Source organism: Cebus imitator, unplaced genomic scaffold (genome assembly GCF_001604975.1).
Source record: "Cebus imitator isolate Cc_AM_T3 unplaced genomic scaffold, Cebus_imitator-1.0 Scaffold370, whole genome shotgun sequence".
NCBI lineage: Eukaryota > Metazoa > Chordata > Mammalia > Primates > Cebidae > Cebus > Cebus imitator.
Genome location: NW_016107685.1, coordinates 1,540,259 through 1,556,935, shown reverse-complemented (window position 1 = coordinate 1,556,935; position 16,677 = coordinate 1,540,259). Strand labels below are relative to the sequence as shown.

The 16,677-nt window shown below is 38.1% G+C and overlaps 1 protein-coding gene across 1 annotated transcript; it reads left to right on the top strand.

Moving 5' to 3' along the window:
- The first annotated feature begins 5,985 nt into the window (after nt 1–5,985).
- On the top strand, nt 5,986–7,538 carry LOC108288284 (olfactory receptor 56A3). Its single transcript, XM_017507168.1, has one exon. It carries the CDS (start codon nt 5,986–5,988, stop codon nt 6,931–6,933), a length of 948 nt encoding a protein of 315 aa, XP_017362657.1. The 3' UTR covers nt 6,934–7,538.
- The last annotated feature ends 9,139 nt before the right edge of the window (nt 7,539–16,677 follow it).

The following is a 16,677-nucleotide window of genomic DNA, read 5'->3' as shown; positions in this document are numbered from 1 at the left end:
TTTTTAAATCTCTCACTACAGCAAAAATTATTATGGGACTTTCCTCTCCGAATATCACATTGCATTTCCTCTGTAAGATTTTATTTGGTTTTCTCATGTATTACTTTCATTATAATGCCATGATAAAAGTTATGATGTTGACACAAGTCCATTCCACAGCATGGTTTGAGCTGTATTTATTTTAACACGCATGTGCAAAAAACCTACAAAAATTTCTGAGTTTGCTTATTGGTTCCATGAAAGACGCTACTGAGTGTGCACAGGCAAATGAGTGTGAATACATGCAGATGTGTACAGAAGAGCCCTGTACGCAGGAGACTGACTTACTACCTACAGGACATGCAGTCAGTGTATGGCTGGGTTGCCTGGAGTCCTTTCTTTCAGAGAGAAAGAAATTCCTTTTCTTCTACCTTATGCCTGTCTGTCTGTCCCAGGAGAGCCTTTTAGTCCCAAAAGAGGAAGGATTGATAAGTTCTCAAAGGGCAGAATTCTTGAAATGCTAGAGTTATAACTGCCTCAGACTCCATTATCAGTGAAGCAAGAGCCCATCATGCTTTACATTTTTTGTGAGTCCGGGCAGACTGTGCTAAGGGCGGTATAAGATTAGCCAGAAGACTGGAGAGACCTACGTCTTCAATTCGTATCTGTGCTTTTATCCATTTGTGGGTCAGTACTACTGAAGTAGTCTGAAAAGAGAGTAAGTAGAGGCTGCATCCTGTCTCAGGTCAGCAGGCATATATGCTCTGGAAACTTCTCTCTTGCGTCCTCCTCTGGGTATTTGGTGGTACCAGAAATGCAGAAAAACTGCAGTTTGTCCATAGAAGATTAATAGGTGATAATAGGTGATAGGAAAGCTAGAAAGTGCATCATCTTGAGCCCTGTTGAGAAAATTTGGAATTTTTAACTGTGAATATGGAAATTTAGGAGCTTTAGGACAAAACATATGCCTACAAATGCTTGAATTATTCCGGAGGAACTAAATTTAGTTTGTGTAACTATAGAGGTTGGGGACAAAGACCATAGTTGGGGACCAACAACAGTCAGGAAGTAGTTCAGCATATTTCTGTTCATATAAAGAACTGCTAAAAGCTATGATTTTCTGCCAACAAGAGAAAACTATACTCAGAAGAGCAACTGTCACTGGATGCACTGAATAACGTCTAAAACTACACCTGGGGAAGGGGAATATCTTACAGGCCCGAGTGTTATGAGATGATCTGATCCCTAACAACCTTTCCACTTTTAAAAACAGGGCTTATTTGGTACTATGCTCTGGGTCTATCCTGCAACCTGGAAAAAGGCTTAAACTTCAGGTCTTTGCTTTAATCTATAACCTTCAACTTCTCTGGTTTCCACATCTTGTTCCTAGATGGAACTAAAAACAGTTAGTCTTCAGTCCTAGAGCTGTCATTGTCAAGTTCTGATTGCAAACCAAGGTTGCAAAGTCAGAGGAGAAAAAAAGCAAATGTGTTTTCAGATGATTTACTTCTAGGGCTGAATATGTTATTCAATGGTTGTTGAATTAATTATGATTGAAAAACATACAGGAACATTCTAGAGAAAAACGGGGGGAAATCAGCAAGTCAAGGAAATTCATAAAATAATCCTCCTATGTAACCCTCAGAAACTTCAACCTAGTGCTAAAAATAGTTATGCATGCCAAAGCTCTCTGGGAAACAAAACAGAAAACAAAACCCACTTTCTCCTTTAGGTTTCTCTATGGATTCTCATGCCTGTATCGTCAGATCTTCCCTTTGGCTCTACCTTCCAAAGGTAATTTCAAGATTATTTTTGCTTCCAAGCATGAAATACTTAATTCTTTCTAGGAATACTTGGTGATCTCTGGAGAAGGAAAGCATCACGGAGACGGTGAGATTTGGGGATGTGATTTTGAAATGTAAAAAACTTTCAGGGAATAGGATTAGAGGATTCAATGAGCAAATAATAAATGACAAAGGTTGAATGAGAAAGGCAGTGTTAAAGGGGAGAGGTAGAATTTAACTCTCTATCAGCATTACCTGTGATAGATAGCAGCAAAGCTAATAGGATTTAGGGTCATTTGTGAAAAGTTTTTAACTTAGCAGGTCCCTTTAGTTTTTACCCCAGATTTAAAAGTGAATATTTTCCAAAGGAAAGTGAGAAAGGCTGAGTTGAATGAACATATGCCCAGGGCATGAGGAAAGTTCTTTAATCACCAACTGTAAGGCTGGAAGTTATGTTCTCTATGTGTTAATATCTTAAGGATATCATCCAATTCCAATATGTCTCACTCTCAGTGGGCCACTCCATCAAGAAAAAAATACAGAACTACTAGACAATATAATCTAAGATTGGAGGGTAGGGAGTATGAAGTACATTAAGTACAATTTTTTAATCTCTAATGAACCCTGAAAGAGTTTCCCCCTTAGAAGTTAAACAGAGGAAAACAGTAAAAGACATAAAAGTGGACTAAAGAAGGGTTTGTACCCCCCCAAGCAGGGGGAAGCAGGAGTCAGAGTTGCAAGAAATGAAGGGAAGATCCCAGAGTGCTAGAAAATGTACCTAAGGATTCTATGTTTGGACAGTAGGGGCAGGGAAAAAAAAAAAAAAAGAAACCAACCTTAAGACATATAATATAAAATGCAAAATAATATATGCACTTTGAGATCACTGTGGTGACATGAGACACAGGTGTATTCCTATTTTCACCATCCTTGAACCTGAATGAATCATTTAGACTTTTATTTCCTCCACATTTGAACGCTATCAATCAAAATATGGGAAAGACATGAAGAAATACTGAATTATAATTTGCCCATGTGAAAGATAAACTATTAAAATAATCAACTTACCCTATCTACTTTAGGGTATTGTGAGTCACAAAGAAAACAGTATGTTTGAAATTATTTTTGAACTTACCAAAATAATTACTAATATTTTCTAATATTAGCAAGAGAAAATAGTTGGGAGAATATCGAAATCTTTTCTACATATCAAGTGAAGGGCCATGCCTGGCAGACTACAGAGGGGAATCAGAGGATCAGGAGGAGTGAAGAGAGAAGCCCTGGAGGGAATGCCTGTCCTCCTTCCACTGACAGAAGCAGCAGTTACTAACAGGGTCTTTCTAATGTGGGGAGTCTGACAAGAGCCAGTTAACAAGGACTGGAACTGCATTTGGGGAAAAGACAACTGAAAACAAAAATACTACTTGAAGCTCTTGAAAAAAACATGTTTCCATCAGCAGGAAAATACCATACGGTGCAGGGTTCATAGTTTTATTATAACTTGCTTCCTTGTTATCGTGTGCCAACCCCAAAACTTTTCTCCTCTGACATAGTCCATTCTTAAAACTATCAATTGTATTTTGGGTGAAGTTCGTTTCCTTTTTTATAGAATCAATGAGGCAAATACATATCATAGAATTGTCTATTGGGTCTGAAGGAACCCAAGAAATTGATCCAACCCTACTTTCTATATTATGCAGGATTAGGATTAGAATAAAAACATATGTGTGGTTAAGAACATGGGTTTTGAGATATCAATTCTCTCATTTGTAAGTGGTGATAATAAAACATTTCACAGGATGCTTAATGACTAAATGGCATAAAGTGCTAAAACAATTGAGCACCATTCCCTGCAAATAATAAAGATTGCAAAAATAACAATACAGGTTCATTATATTAGTGAGCTTAATAAGGGGGAAACAGGGCAGTTCTTAAACATTTGATGAAAAAGAATTTCTAAAGCCAAAAAATAACAACTGAACAGAAACCTCTGTCCCAGCAGACAGAATTACACGCAGCAAAACTGAACGATCTGAGGGGCCCCAAAAGACCTGACCTACCTAACGCACATCTTTGCCAAGCTACAGTGTTCCATGGGCTCTCTTTCACAGTATAGGCAAGGGAAATCATAGAGTTCTCCAATTCTAATGTACATGTGTGCACCACATCACTCTATTTACAATAATTTTTCTCCAGCCTACCTCCTATACCACAGTCAGTCAGCTCTCCCCTTCGCTCTCCTTACAAGTTGTGCGTATCCCTAAAATTGCTCATGTCGCTTGTTATTACACCCACTATCTCCAGAGTGATTATAGTTCTATTGTTTTAAGAGTAATGTCAGTTTCTTTATATTAATTTAACTTAATTTTAAGTTCCAGGATAGATATGTAGGAGAGCTTCTTATTCAATTTTATGATCCTGGTACCTAACAGAATGCCAGGGTTAAATGATAAGGGAATGATGGCAACTTTGAACTACTTTGCAGAGAGTGGGAAATGTCTAACTGCCTCATTACAGACAAGATGGAAAAGGGATCTGGAAAGGAGATGGAAGAATATTAAAGGTGGACTTCATCACCCCCACACCTTACAATCAGAAAAACTGACTTTTCATCATGGTTAATGACAAGCATTGCTCCCTGATAGCTTTGTAGAATTCCTCACTCTCCTGTATTATGAATATAGTATATGTTACAAGAGAAATAATTTTTCCAGTTATCTTATTTCCTATTAATATCTACCATTTAAAGCGAAATATCTAGAGCGGTACTAATTAACAGTATCCACTAGCTTCTGGTCGTGGACTTCAGGTAGACAAAATTGAAATATGCTTTAAGTGCAAAATACACACTGTAATTTAAAGATTTACTACAAAAAAAACTACAATATCTTATTAATGATTTCCTTGTGTGTTAAAATAATAATACTTTGGATATATTGAATTGAATACAATATATTATTAGAATTAATGTTACCTGTTCCTACTCTTTCAATGTGTCTACTAAAAAGTTTAAAATTAGATATGTGGCTCACACTGGTCAGCACTGTTCTAGAATAAATCCTCAATATCCGCTATTTTAGTGGAATAAAACCATAGATTATCTGTTCCCCTTGTGTTTCAAGTACATTTATGACAATGTTGCTTTGAAACTAGCCATAAATGCCCGAAAGTTACATATAAATGAAACTAAACAGTTTTCAAGAATATATATTTTTAAAATATGAAGATCTAACGAGGCTATTTTGGAAGACAAGATTTTTTGAAAATACTCTCAGTTTCAAGTGATATCTTCATAAGCTTCTCCCATTGGTATACAGTTACGCATTTTAATTTTTTACTCAAAGTCTAACTCTGTCATCTAGATTGGAGTACAGTGGCACGATCTCGGCTCACTGTAACCTCCTCCTCCCAGGTGGCAATTCCTCAGGGATCTAGAAATAGAAATATCATTTGACTCAGCAATCCCATTACTGGGTATATACCCAAAAGATTATAAATCATTCTACTATAAAGACATAAGCACATTTATCTTTATTGCAGCACTATTCACAATAGCAAAGACTTGGAACCAACCAAAATGCCCATCAACGATAGACTGGACAAAGAAAATGTGGCACATATACACCATGGAATACTATGCAGCCATAAAAAAGGATGAGTTCATGTTCTTTGCAGGGACATGGATGAAGCTGGAAAACATTATCCTCAGCAAACTAACACAGGAACAGAAATCCAAAAACCAACTGTTTCACTCATAAGTGGGAGTTGTGCAATAAGAACACATGGACACAGGGAGAGAAATATCACACAGGGCCTGTTTGAAGGTTGGGGGTTAGGGGAGGGATAGCATTAGGAGGAATACCTAATGTAGATGACAGGATGATGGATGCAGCAAACCACCATAGCATGTGTATACCTATGAAACAAATCTGCATGTTCTGCACAGGTATCCCAGAACTTAAAGTATAATATTAATATTAATAATTTTTAAAAGTATCCTAAGAAGTTTTCTTCTTTTTAGTTTCTCTAAAAAGACAACAATGCTCTCAAAAATAAATATTGAACATATCAAACATGTATAGACAAATCATATTTTCTCAGGCCCCTGTATTGACTCTTTCTCAAAAAAAAAAAAGAATCTATAGTTGATTAGTTAATTATTTAATTTTTAATCCTGATTTTACAGATCACTAAAAGAAAGCAGGAAAATATATGGCAAAATATGACAGCACACCAAAATAGCACCCTCTCCACTGAAGCTTCAGACTTCCTCTTGAATTGTTTTGTCACATCCCCTAGCTGGCAGCAATGGTTGTCCCTGCCCCTCAGCCTCCTCTTCCTCTTGGCCATGGGGGCCAACGCCACCCTGCTGATCACCATCTGGCTGGAGGCCTCTCTGCACGAGCCCCTGTACTACCTGCTCAGCCTCCTCTCCCTGCTGGACATCGTGCTCTGCCTCACTGTCATCCCCAAGGTCCTGGCCATCTTCTGGTTTGACCTCAGGCACATCAGTTTCCCTGCCTGCTTCCTCCAGATGTACATCATGAATTGTTTCCTGGCCATGGAGTCCTGCACATTGATGCTCATGGCTTATGATCGTTATGTAGCCATCTGCCACCCACTGAGATATCCATCAATCATCACTGATCAATTTGTAGTCAAGGCTGCCATGTTTATTTTGACCAGAAATGTGCTCATGACTCTGCCCATTCCCATCCTCTCAGCACAACTCCGTTACTGTGGGAGAAATGTCATTGAGAACTGCATCTGTGCCAATATGTCTGTTTCCAGACTCTCCTGTGATGATGTCACCATCAATCGCCTCTACCAATTTGCTGTAGGCTGGACTCTGCTAGGGTGTGACCTCATCCTCATCTTCCTCTCCTACACCCTCATTCTGCGAGCTGTGCTGAGACTCAAGGCAGAGGGTGCTGTGGCAAAGACCCTGAGCACATGTGGCTCCCACTTTATCCTCATCCTATTCTTCAGCACCATCCTTCTGGTTTTTGTCCTCACACATGTGGCTAAAAAGAAAGTCTCCCCTGATGTGCCAGTCTTGCTCAATGTTTTCCACCATGTCATCCCTGCAGCCCTTAACCCCATTGTTTATGGGATGAGAACCCAAGAGATCAAGCAGGGAATCCAGAGGTTGTTGAAGAAAGGGTGCTAACAAGGACAACTGGATCTCTGAATTTATAAAATCAGATGACTTCTGAATTACTAATGGGTAAATGGGCTAAAACTCACATCTACAAGTTAAAATCTCAAACTGGGTAAACTAATATTGTGTATTCTTTCTTAAAATATCAATTTCATTTTGTGTCTCTTTTTTTCACCCTTTTCCAAAAAATATCCTTGACACTTTCTCCTTTTGCCTTTCCTTATAATCCTGTTTTGTCCAGAACAGGAACATTCCTTAAAAGCAGATTCTAAAATGAGAAATTTACATTCCTGAATACATAACTATTAATATATCATGAATTTTATATATCCTTAAAAATGTAACTGTGGGTATTTTGTGCTTTCTATTGGGTATACTGCGTTCTTTTTCTTATTTTCACAAAAGATAATATATTGGAGAAAAAGACACAATAGATGAAATTTCAGTCCAGGAAGATGCCAGGTTTTTAATTAGGTTTTTTTTTTCTCCTATCCAACAACTGCATAATTACCTTCCTCTGTCTCTCTGTCTTTCTGTCTCTCTCTCTTTTCCTCTGTCAGCCAAAATACAACTTTGTAATGTGCACTTCAGTAGAGTAGGGAGTTTGCTGCTCATATGTGTCTCAATTATCAATTAGTTTTATTGGATATAGGGGATTCCTGAAACCTTCTTCCCAGTGTGTCTGTGCTTAGGGCACTTATCTTTTAAATCCAGTATATCACACTTTATAGTATACAAACAAAACTCAACTAATGAGTCAAAGTTGTTACTGAGTCATCACTGTTAGGATTGTAACATATAATTCAGTCATAAAGCTAAATTTTGAAATAGCATAGCTACACATTATTTTCTCATTAATTGGACAGTTTCCATGCACACACTATGCCCTGTGAATTATATTAGCTATTAAGAAATATAAACTAATAGAACATTGTTGTTGATTTGAAGAGTTCAAAATTTGTTTACGAAGGATAGACTTATGAGCTCCAGAGATACATTCTTCTCAACTAGAGAGAAGTGAAGAATGAAACAAAAGACATGTATGAAGATATGGTCAGATTTTGTGTCCCCACCCAAATCTCATCTTGAATTGTAATCTCCATAAACCCCATAATCCCCACATGTCAATAAAGAGACCAAACGGAGATGATCGAATCATGAGGGCAGTTCTCCCATGCTGTTTTCATGCTAGTGAGTGAGTTCTCACGAGATATTATGGTTTTATAAGAGCCTCATCCGAATTTGCTCAGCACTTCTTCCTGCAGCTCTGTGAAGAAGATGCCTAGCTTCCTCCTCGGCTTGTACCATGATAATAACTTTCTTGAGGCCTACCCAGCCATGCTGAATTGTGTGTCAATTAAACCTCTTCCCTTTATAAATTGCCCAGTCTGGGATAATTCTTTATAGCAGTGTGAAAATGAACTAATACATATGGGCAGCAAGATACTTGGCCTCGTAAGAAAGCACTGGGTAGAAAGAAGGTCTGTGTAGTAGGCCTCAGACAACTGCACACACGCACAAAAGTTGTGTTCCTGCATGGGAAAAAATCAAATGGAATAAATCATGGTTTCACATTACTCATCTAATACCTGAGAATAATAATCAATTTGTTTTAGAATAGTCTTCTAAATACAAGATTTTGTGTTTCCATAACAACTTACAAGCGTGTGCTACTTTGCTTTGACCATACAAAAAAAATCCTTCAGGAGTGTCTTATCAACACTGTCCCCAATATCTTGGCTTTAACTAAAAGCACCTGGGATTAAAACCTGGCCTACTTAAGACTACATTCCGCAAACCTCTAACCATTTTTTTTTCTTCATCCTGCAGTGAAAAACAGTAAGTTAGCATTGAATTTCTCTGCTTCTGGATATTCTATAATCTACTAGTTGAAAAATAAGTATGTATTTACTGAAAGAACAATAATTAAAAGCATATGTTCAACACACTAATTAGAAATTGCTCAAAAGTAAAAAGCCACCTGTTGAATTCCAACTAGGTATACCAATTCCTTCGTTATTCAAAGAAGAACTCCCTAAAATTTCATGCTCTCAAACATTTCACCGTAAGAAAAACATCTTGGCTTAATATGTGCATAACTAGGGGCAGGTGCAGTGACCCACGCCTGTAATCCTAGCATTTTGGGAAGCCAAGGCAGGCAGATCATGAGTTCAGCCGTTCAAGACCAGCCTGACCAACAGAGTGAAACCCCATCTCTACTAAAAATACAAAAATTAGCTGTAGTCCCAGCTACTTGGGAGGCTGAGGTTGGAGAATCGCTTGAATGTGGGAGGCAGCAGTTGCAGGAAGCCAAGATCACACCACTGCACTTCAGCCTGGGTGAGAGAGCCAGACTGTCTCAAAAATAAATAAATAAATAAATAAATAAATAAATAAAAGTGCATAACTGGGCCAAGCACTGTGGCTCATGACTGTAGTCTTGGCACTTTGGGAGGCCGAGGTGGGTAGATCAGTTGAGGTCAGGAGTTCAAGACCAGTCTGGCCAACATGGCGAAATCCCATCTCTACTAAATATACAAAAATTAGCCAGGCATAATGGCAGGAGCCTGCAGTCCCATCTATTAGAGAGGCTGAGGCAGGTGAATCGCTTGAACCTAGGAGATAGATGTTACAGTGAGCCGAGATCATGTCACTGCACTCCAACCTGGATGACAGAGTTAGACTTTGTGTAAAAAAGAAAAGGTACATAATTGTATACCAATGGGAGAATCTTCCTAAGATAACACTTGAAACAGAGTATTTTCAAAAAATCTTGTCTTCCAAAATAGAATAGTTACATCTTCATATTTAAAAAATATATACATTTGAAAACTGTTTTATTTCATTTACATGTAATTTTCAGACATTTATGGCCTGAAAGTTACAGGTCATAAATGTCTGAAAGTTACCTAAAGGCCATAAATGTCTGAAAGTCTGATATATATTCTTGGTTTCCTTATGAATCTTCTTTCCTGCAGCTGAAGTGCTTCTATGTCGCTGGATCCTCCATAAATCAGGCAGGGTTCTTTAACCCAGCTTGTCTACAGTGAGATTTGGGTCCATACTTTCTTTTCCTTTTCTTTTATTTCCCTTCTCTCGTTCTTTTCTTTCTTTATTTTTGTTTATTTTTTAGAGTCAGGGTCTTGCTCTGTTGCCCAGGCTGGAGTGCATGGAGTGCAATTGTGCCTTCATAGTTCACTGTAGTTTTGAACTCCTGGGCTCAAGCGATTCTCCTATCTTAGCCTCCCTTGCTCAACTGTGTTTTCCAAGAGCAAAACACTATAATGTTACATAAGGTGTGAACACAGGAAAAGATGATAAAGTGCAAATGGTAAGACCTATGAGAAGGAAATAGTATACGATTTGACAACCAGAAACTTACATTTGCTACAGAAGGGTACAACCAAGGACAATAGGGGTGGCTATAATGAAAAAAATATATATTGAAACAACAGAGTACTATCAATGCCTACCCAAACTCTTGAACATGAATGCAGTAATAGGAAAATCAGAAAGAGAAGTAAGGCCAACTAATACATAATATCAAATACTTAGTGAAGTTTCCTTGGTCAGCACATCAGAGATGGAAGCTGTTTTCTAGAGGGTTTTACTTTAAGACATCCATCATCTCCAGCACTCCCCTCTATCAGAAATTATTTGCTAAAACCAAACCACAGAACTGTCAGGAAAAAGAGAGTGAGAGTATGTAGATGGGGGATGGAAGTAGAGGTAGGAAGGAAGAAAGTTTGTCAGGGGAGATAGAGAGAGAGGCAGAGATAAAGATGAAGTAGAAATAGAGATAGATAGAGATTGTAGAGAAAGAGAGATAATAGAGACAGAAATAGAGATAGATGGAGATATAGATTAGAGATAGAGATAGGGATAGAGATAGGGACAGAGATAAGGAGAGATGGAGATAGAGATAGACATAGAGATAGAGAGGATAGAGGTAGAGATAATACAGACAGATCTTTCCAATCACCTTTTGGAATCCAAAGGGGCACATAAAGGAAAATGACAATGCAAACAAAGAAGTAAAAAGTAAAGTGAGCCAGGGAAACAAGGATCAAAAGTAGAAATTGAAGGGAAGGGAGAGATTTCAGATTGTTGTATTATTACCCAAACTACTTGTGATAAAAATAAGATAATGATACATAAAGCGAAATACCACATAAAATACCATAGTTCCCTTATATCCATGATTTTGCTTTCCACTGTTTCAGTTACACACAGTCAACCTCGGTTCAAAAATAGATGAGCACAGTGCAACAGAATATTTTGAGAGAGAGAGAGAAATCACATTTATATAACTTTTATTATGAAACATAGTTACAATTGTTCTACTGCATTATGTCACTGCTGTCAAACTCTTATTACATCTAGTTTTCAAATTAAACTTTTCATAGGTACGTATGAATGCAAAATATATACTACAATGAATTCAGTACCAACTATGGTTACAGGTATCCACTAGGTGTCCTGGAATTATCCCCAATATATAAGGGCAGACTACCCCACGGTACTAAATTCCACACCACTGTAGTTACATAAGGCATCTTGGAGGCCTTCCACAATGTTCCATATGTACTGATCTGAAAGCAGACATTGTTTATATTTTAGCTCTTCAGCTCACACAGTCTCTAACCATGACCTCCCGGAAAACTTGCTTGAAATAATTGAATCCTGATTTTGTAATATGTTAAAATTCATCACCATAACAACAACCCTCCCTTGTATACTGTCTCTTCTTGGTACAAACAAGACAACTTTTAAAACACTTTGTAATTTACCGAAGGCATTATTAACATATGCTAGTCTTAACAACAAAAAAAGAACTGAGAGATAATGTAAACTTCCACGGTGGATCTTGAAACTACTTTTGCCTGCAGGGACAGAGACAGTTCCCGGCAAATATAACGAAATCAGAAACCCTTGATTTTAAAGCAGAAAGTAAAAGCAAATAAAGAAAAGAGTTAGGGAAGGGTGGAGGTAATGCCCACTCTCTTTCACTGACTTGGCAGTTACCAGGGCTATTTAACAGAAGGTTGTGGTCTGGGAAAAAGCAAAGTGAATAGGACTAGAAGTGCTGGAGCAAGGACACATAGAGAGGAGCATGAATGTATCATTTTATCAGTTTCATCAAATTAGAATCTGATGATTGAAAAATATCAATGTGCAAATATCGCTAACATTTCTATATATCAACAACAGGCATGCAGAGAGCCACACCATGAATGAACGCCCGTTCATAATTGCTACAAAAAGAATAAAATAGCTGGGAATACAGATAACAAGGGAAGTGAAGGATCTCTTCAAGGAGAACTAGTAACCACTGGTCAAGGAAATCAGGTAGGACACAAACAAATAAAAAAATGTTCACATTTCATGCTCATGGATAGGAAGAATCAATACTGTAAAAATGGCCATACTGCCGAAAATAATTTATAGAGTCAGTGCTATTCCCATTAAACTATCACTGACATTCTTCACAGAATTAGAAAAAACTAATTTAAAATTCATATGGAACTGAAAAAAAGAGCCCGTATAGCCAAGACAATCCTAAGCAAAAAGAACAAAGCTGGAGCCATCACACTACCCAACTTTCAACTATACTACAAGGATACGGTAACCAAAACAACATGACATTGGTACAAAACAGACACGTAGATCAATGGAACAGAATAGAGAACTCAGAGATAAGACCACACACCTACAATCATCTGATCTTTGACAAACCAGACAAAAACAAGCAATGTGGAAAGGATTCCCTATTTAATAAATGGTGCACAGTGAACTGGCTAGCCACATGCAGAAAATTGAAAGTAAGGAGCCCTTACTTACACCTTATATAAAATTTAACTCAAAATGGATTAAACACTTAAATGTAAAACCCAAAACTGTAAAAACCGTAGAAAAATATCTGGGCAATACCATTCAGGACATAGGCATGGACAAAGATTTCATTACAAAAACATCAAAAGCAATCGCAACAAAAGCAAAAATTGATAGATGGTATCTAATTAATCTAAAGAGCTTCTGCACAGCAAAAGAAAACTATCATTGGAGGAACAGACAACCTTCAGAATGGGAGAAAAATTGTGCAATCTATCCATCTGAGAAAGGTCTAATATCCAAAGATTACAAGTAATTTAAAAAAAAAAAAAAAAAAAAAAGCCAGCCCCATTAAAAAGTGGGCAAAGTACATGAACAGACGCTTCTTAAAACATTCATATAGCCAACAAACATGAAAAAAAGCATCCGCTCACCATGTCCCATGGTAAGCAGCAAGCACCCTGTCTCAGCCTGGTCCTCAGTGGCTGGGAGAACAGCCCTGAGCCTACACCACTGGTTCCTGATGATCAGTTTGTTAGTCTTGGGCTTTCACGTCTGCCACAAGTCTAACAATGCAGTACTCCTCCTCAGTGGTCTTAGGTTTCCTCTTCAATCTCACACATTTTTGTCCATCTCTCCTTCTCTTCCTCCCTCCCTTTAGTTCCTATGATTCACTTGCCTGCAACATGGAGATCAGCCTCAACATGGTGGTGACGTCTTGGGCCCCTTCTCAGGCCAGAGACATGGGGCTGGAGTCCAACAGAGTAAAGGTCAGGAACTACTTTCCCCTGGTGATGAATAATTACTGAGTGCATTGATTGATAGCATATTTCATTCCAGACACAGGACACACCTATGAGGTATGGTCTCTCTGATCAAATTTTATCAACACATTGTGGTTAAGGAAAATGTCCAAGGTATAGACTAAGAGCAAAACTAGACAGGGACGAGGTCATACACTGGCACTGCCATGCAGGCGAGTTGTGGGAACAAGCTTGAGAAATGCACTTCTGAGAGCCCGAGACTAAATTGTGTGGGAGGGGGGTGAAATGAGGATGATGAGGCTGGAAAGTCAGGCTGAGATCACCTGGGCTCCTGATTCCACCATTCTAGACCTGATTTCTACGTGGGCCTGTGTCCCCCTGAGATGTCTTACATGACTGGAGTGTAGGAACGTAGTCCTGCCTCTTCTGGGAGGCAGTCTTGGCCTAGTCCCAAGGGCTCATTTGGAGAACAAGACAGATTTACACTTCACTGAGCACCACTAAGCATCATTTGGCTCTTTCAGCATCTAACTTGAAGTGGTCACCGTGAGAAATCTATAACCTGTTCCTTTCCCTGCTGAGGTGTTCTTGGGATTCTCTGGGCCCCTGGCTCACAGCCTTAAGCACCTGGTCTTCCCTTCACAGCCTAGGAGACCTGCTCTTCTCTGGATCAGGTGCCCATATCATACAGTAAGAATAAGGGCTCTTTGATTCCAGAACTATTCCATTAAATCCAAGACAATAAATTGGCTTACTTTAGATATATTCCACATTGTCAAATCCCATTAATTAGAAATTATGTACCTTGTTTGTGCAAGTCTTTCATAATTATTTTAATTCCATATATTTCCATTTCAATCTTAATAATGTCTTATTTCTACGATAAGCTAAATTCTCAAAAATTTAGGCCTTGGGCCCCATAAGGTATCAGAGACCAGGGCCAGGGCCTTGCTTTTCCAGGTCTAAGAGGGACTGACTATTGATTCCTATTCTGGTTATTTATTGGTGTCATCTAAAAATAAGCATTTATTATGCTAATGAACTTGTGCATTATGAATTCAGAAAGAGAACAGAGGGAAAATCTTGTCTGCACAACAATGACTGAGTCATGAACTGGGATGGATTAAATTATTGCACATGACCATGACAGCTAGGCTACCATGTAGCTGTCAGCTGAATTTCTTGATTCTTCTTCGTTTGACATGTATTGCAGTTGGAATGTCCAATATGACTTCCCTACTCACATGTCTGGCCTCTGGATTGAGATGGTTCAAACATCAGAGGCCTCTCTTTATGAGTCTCTTCCATATAGGCCTCTCTTTATGAGTCTCTTCCATATAGCTAATTTAGGCTTCATCACAGCAAAACAGTCTCAGTGCAGCTAGATATCCCCCTAAACAACTTAACTAAGATATCCTGGTAGAAGCTACAAGGCCACTTAGGAACTCATCTCAGAATTCAAGCAGTTTCACTTCCAACACATTCTTTTAATCCAACACATTCTTTTAATCCAAGACTCATTTCACATTGAAAGTAAGGGGATCATACAAATATTATTTTTCTCACTAGCAGGCCACATTGGGGGTGGGCATCTTTTGAGATGAGCTACAACAAATACTGATGAAAGGTAAGTTAAATTAGTCTAAAAATTCTCATTAGCTTCTACCGAACATGTGATAAAAGGGGCTGAATTTACTTTCCTAACTGACCTAAAACAAAACAAACCACAAGTGGAATAAAATACAGTAAACAATGAGTATCAAGACACTAGGCATCAGGCCAATAAGAACAGTAATCACTGAAATACGTGAAAGAAATGAGATGAGCCCTACAACTGCCCCGGTTTGCTGTCTTGAGTTCCCAGGATGCAGTGCAGGGAAGAAAGATGCACCAAATGGAACTTCATGTAGCCCCTAAATTGAGGAGATGTAATTGGGAGTACAGAAAGACCAAAGCCACTAAAGCTCGCAGGACAGAGCACTAGAGAAAAGAAAGCTACACACAGATAGAAACCTGAAAACCTGCAGAGGATCTTCCTCAAGTAATGAATGAGTGCGTGCAGATGAGGACACTACCCAAGGTGGAAGAAGGGAGGAGGGCGCCTAAAAGAATTAGTGAAAACAGTATCCAATCATCACAAAGGGCCTGAAATAGTAGCTGTTTCTACCAGGCAGAAAAGAAAGCATGATAATTCATAAGGTATTGGGTAAAATTCTAAAATGGTCTTTCCTCAGTAGTGTACAGCAGTACACTGTACAGTAGTGTACAGACTTTAAAACAAATAATAAAGTCAACTTATACATAGCAACATGTATAAATTTTAAGATACAGCAGTGATAGAAAAAGAATAACATTAGATTTATAACCCAATGACATTTATATAAATTCAATTTTAAAATAATTTTTTCACAAATACATATATACCTGTATAAACATACTGAAAATTAATTTGAAAGATATATTTTAAATCCACTGGAGTCTTCACATTTCTAAAGGGAAGGGAAACAGGAGGAATGCTGGAAAATACAGGAAGAGAAATAATGCAAAAGAAAGGCCTTGAAGAAACTTATGATGCTTTTTTCCATTAGTTGATAAGTATAAAAAATTCATATAAGGTTCAAAACAAAAATGAAGCCTAAAGGAAAAACATGTTTCCTAATTAATATCCAGTTATTTACAAATTCTACTTTAAACCTCTCACTACAATCAAAGTTATTATAGGTCTTTTTTCTCTGAATATCACATTGCATTTTCTTAGTAAGATTTCATCCAGTTTTCTCTTGCATTTTAAATCATAATGGCTTGATAAAAGTCATGATAGATTAACACCAATCCATTGAATAGCATAGTTTGGGCTGTGCCTATCAAGCAAAACAAGCAGGAAGCCCACAAAAATTTCTGTTCACTTATTGGATCCACAGAAGGTGCTCAATGTGCATAGGCAAATGAATATGAACACAGATGGATGTGTACATAAGATCCCAGTACCCAGGAGATGTACTTACTGCCTACAGGACAAGCAGTCAATGTAGCACTGACTTACCAGGGGTTCTTTGTTACAGAAAGAAAAAATCATTTTCTTCTCCCATCTGCCTACCTGTTTATCCCAGGAGGACCTTTTGGTCCCAAGGGAGGAGGGATTAAGAAGCTCCCAGAG

Excerpts from the sequence above, each read along its gene's own strand:
- LOC108288284 (XM_017507168.1), top strand. The coding sequence starts at position 5,986 with ATGACAGCACACCAAAATAGCACCCTCTCCACTGAAGCTTCAGACTTC.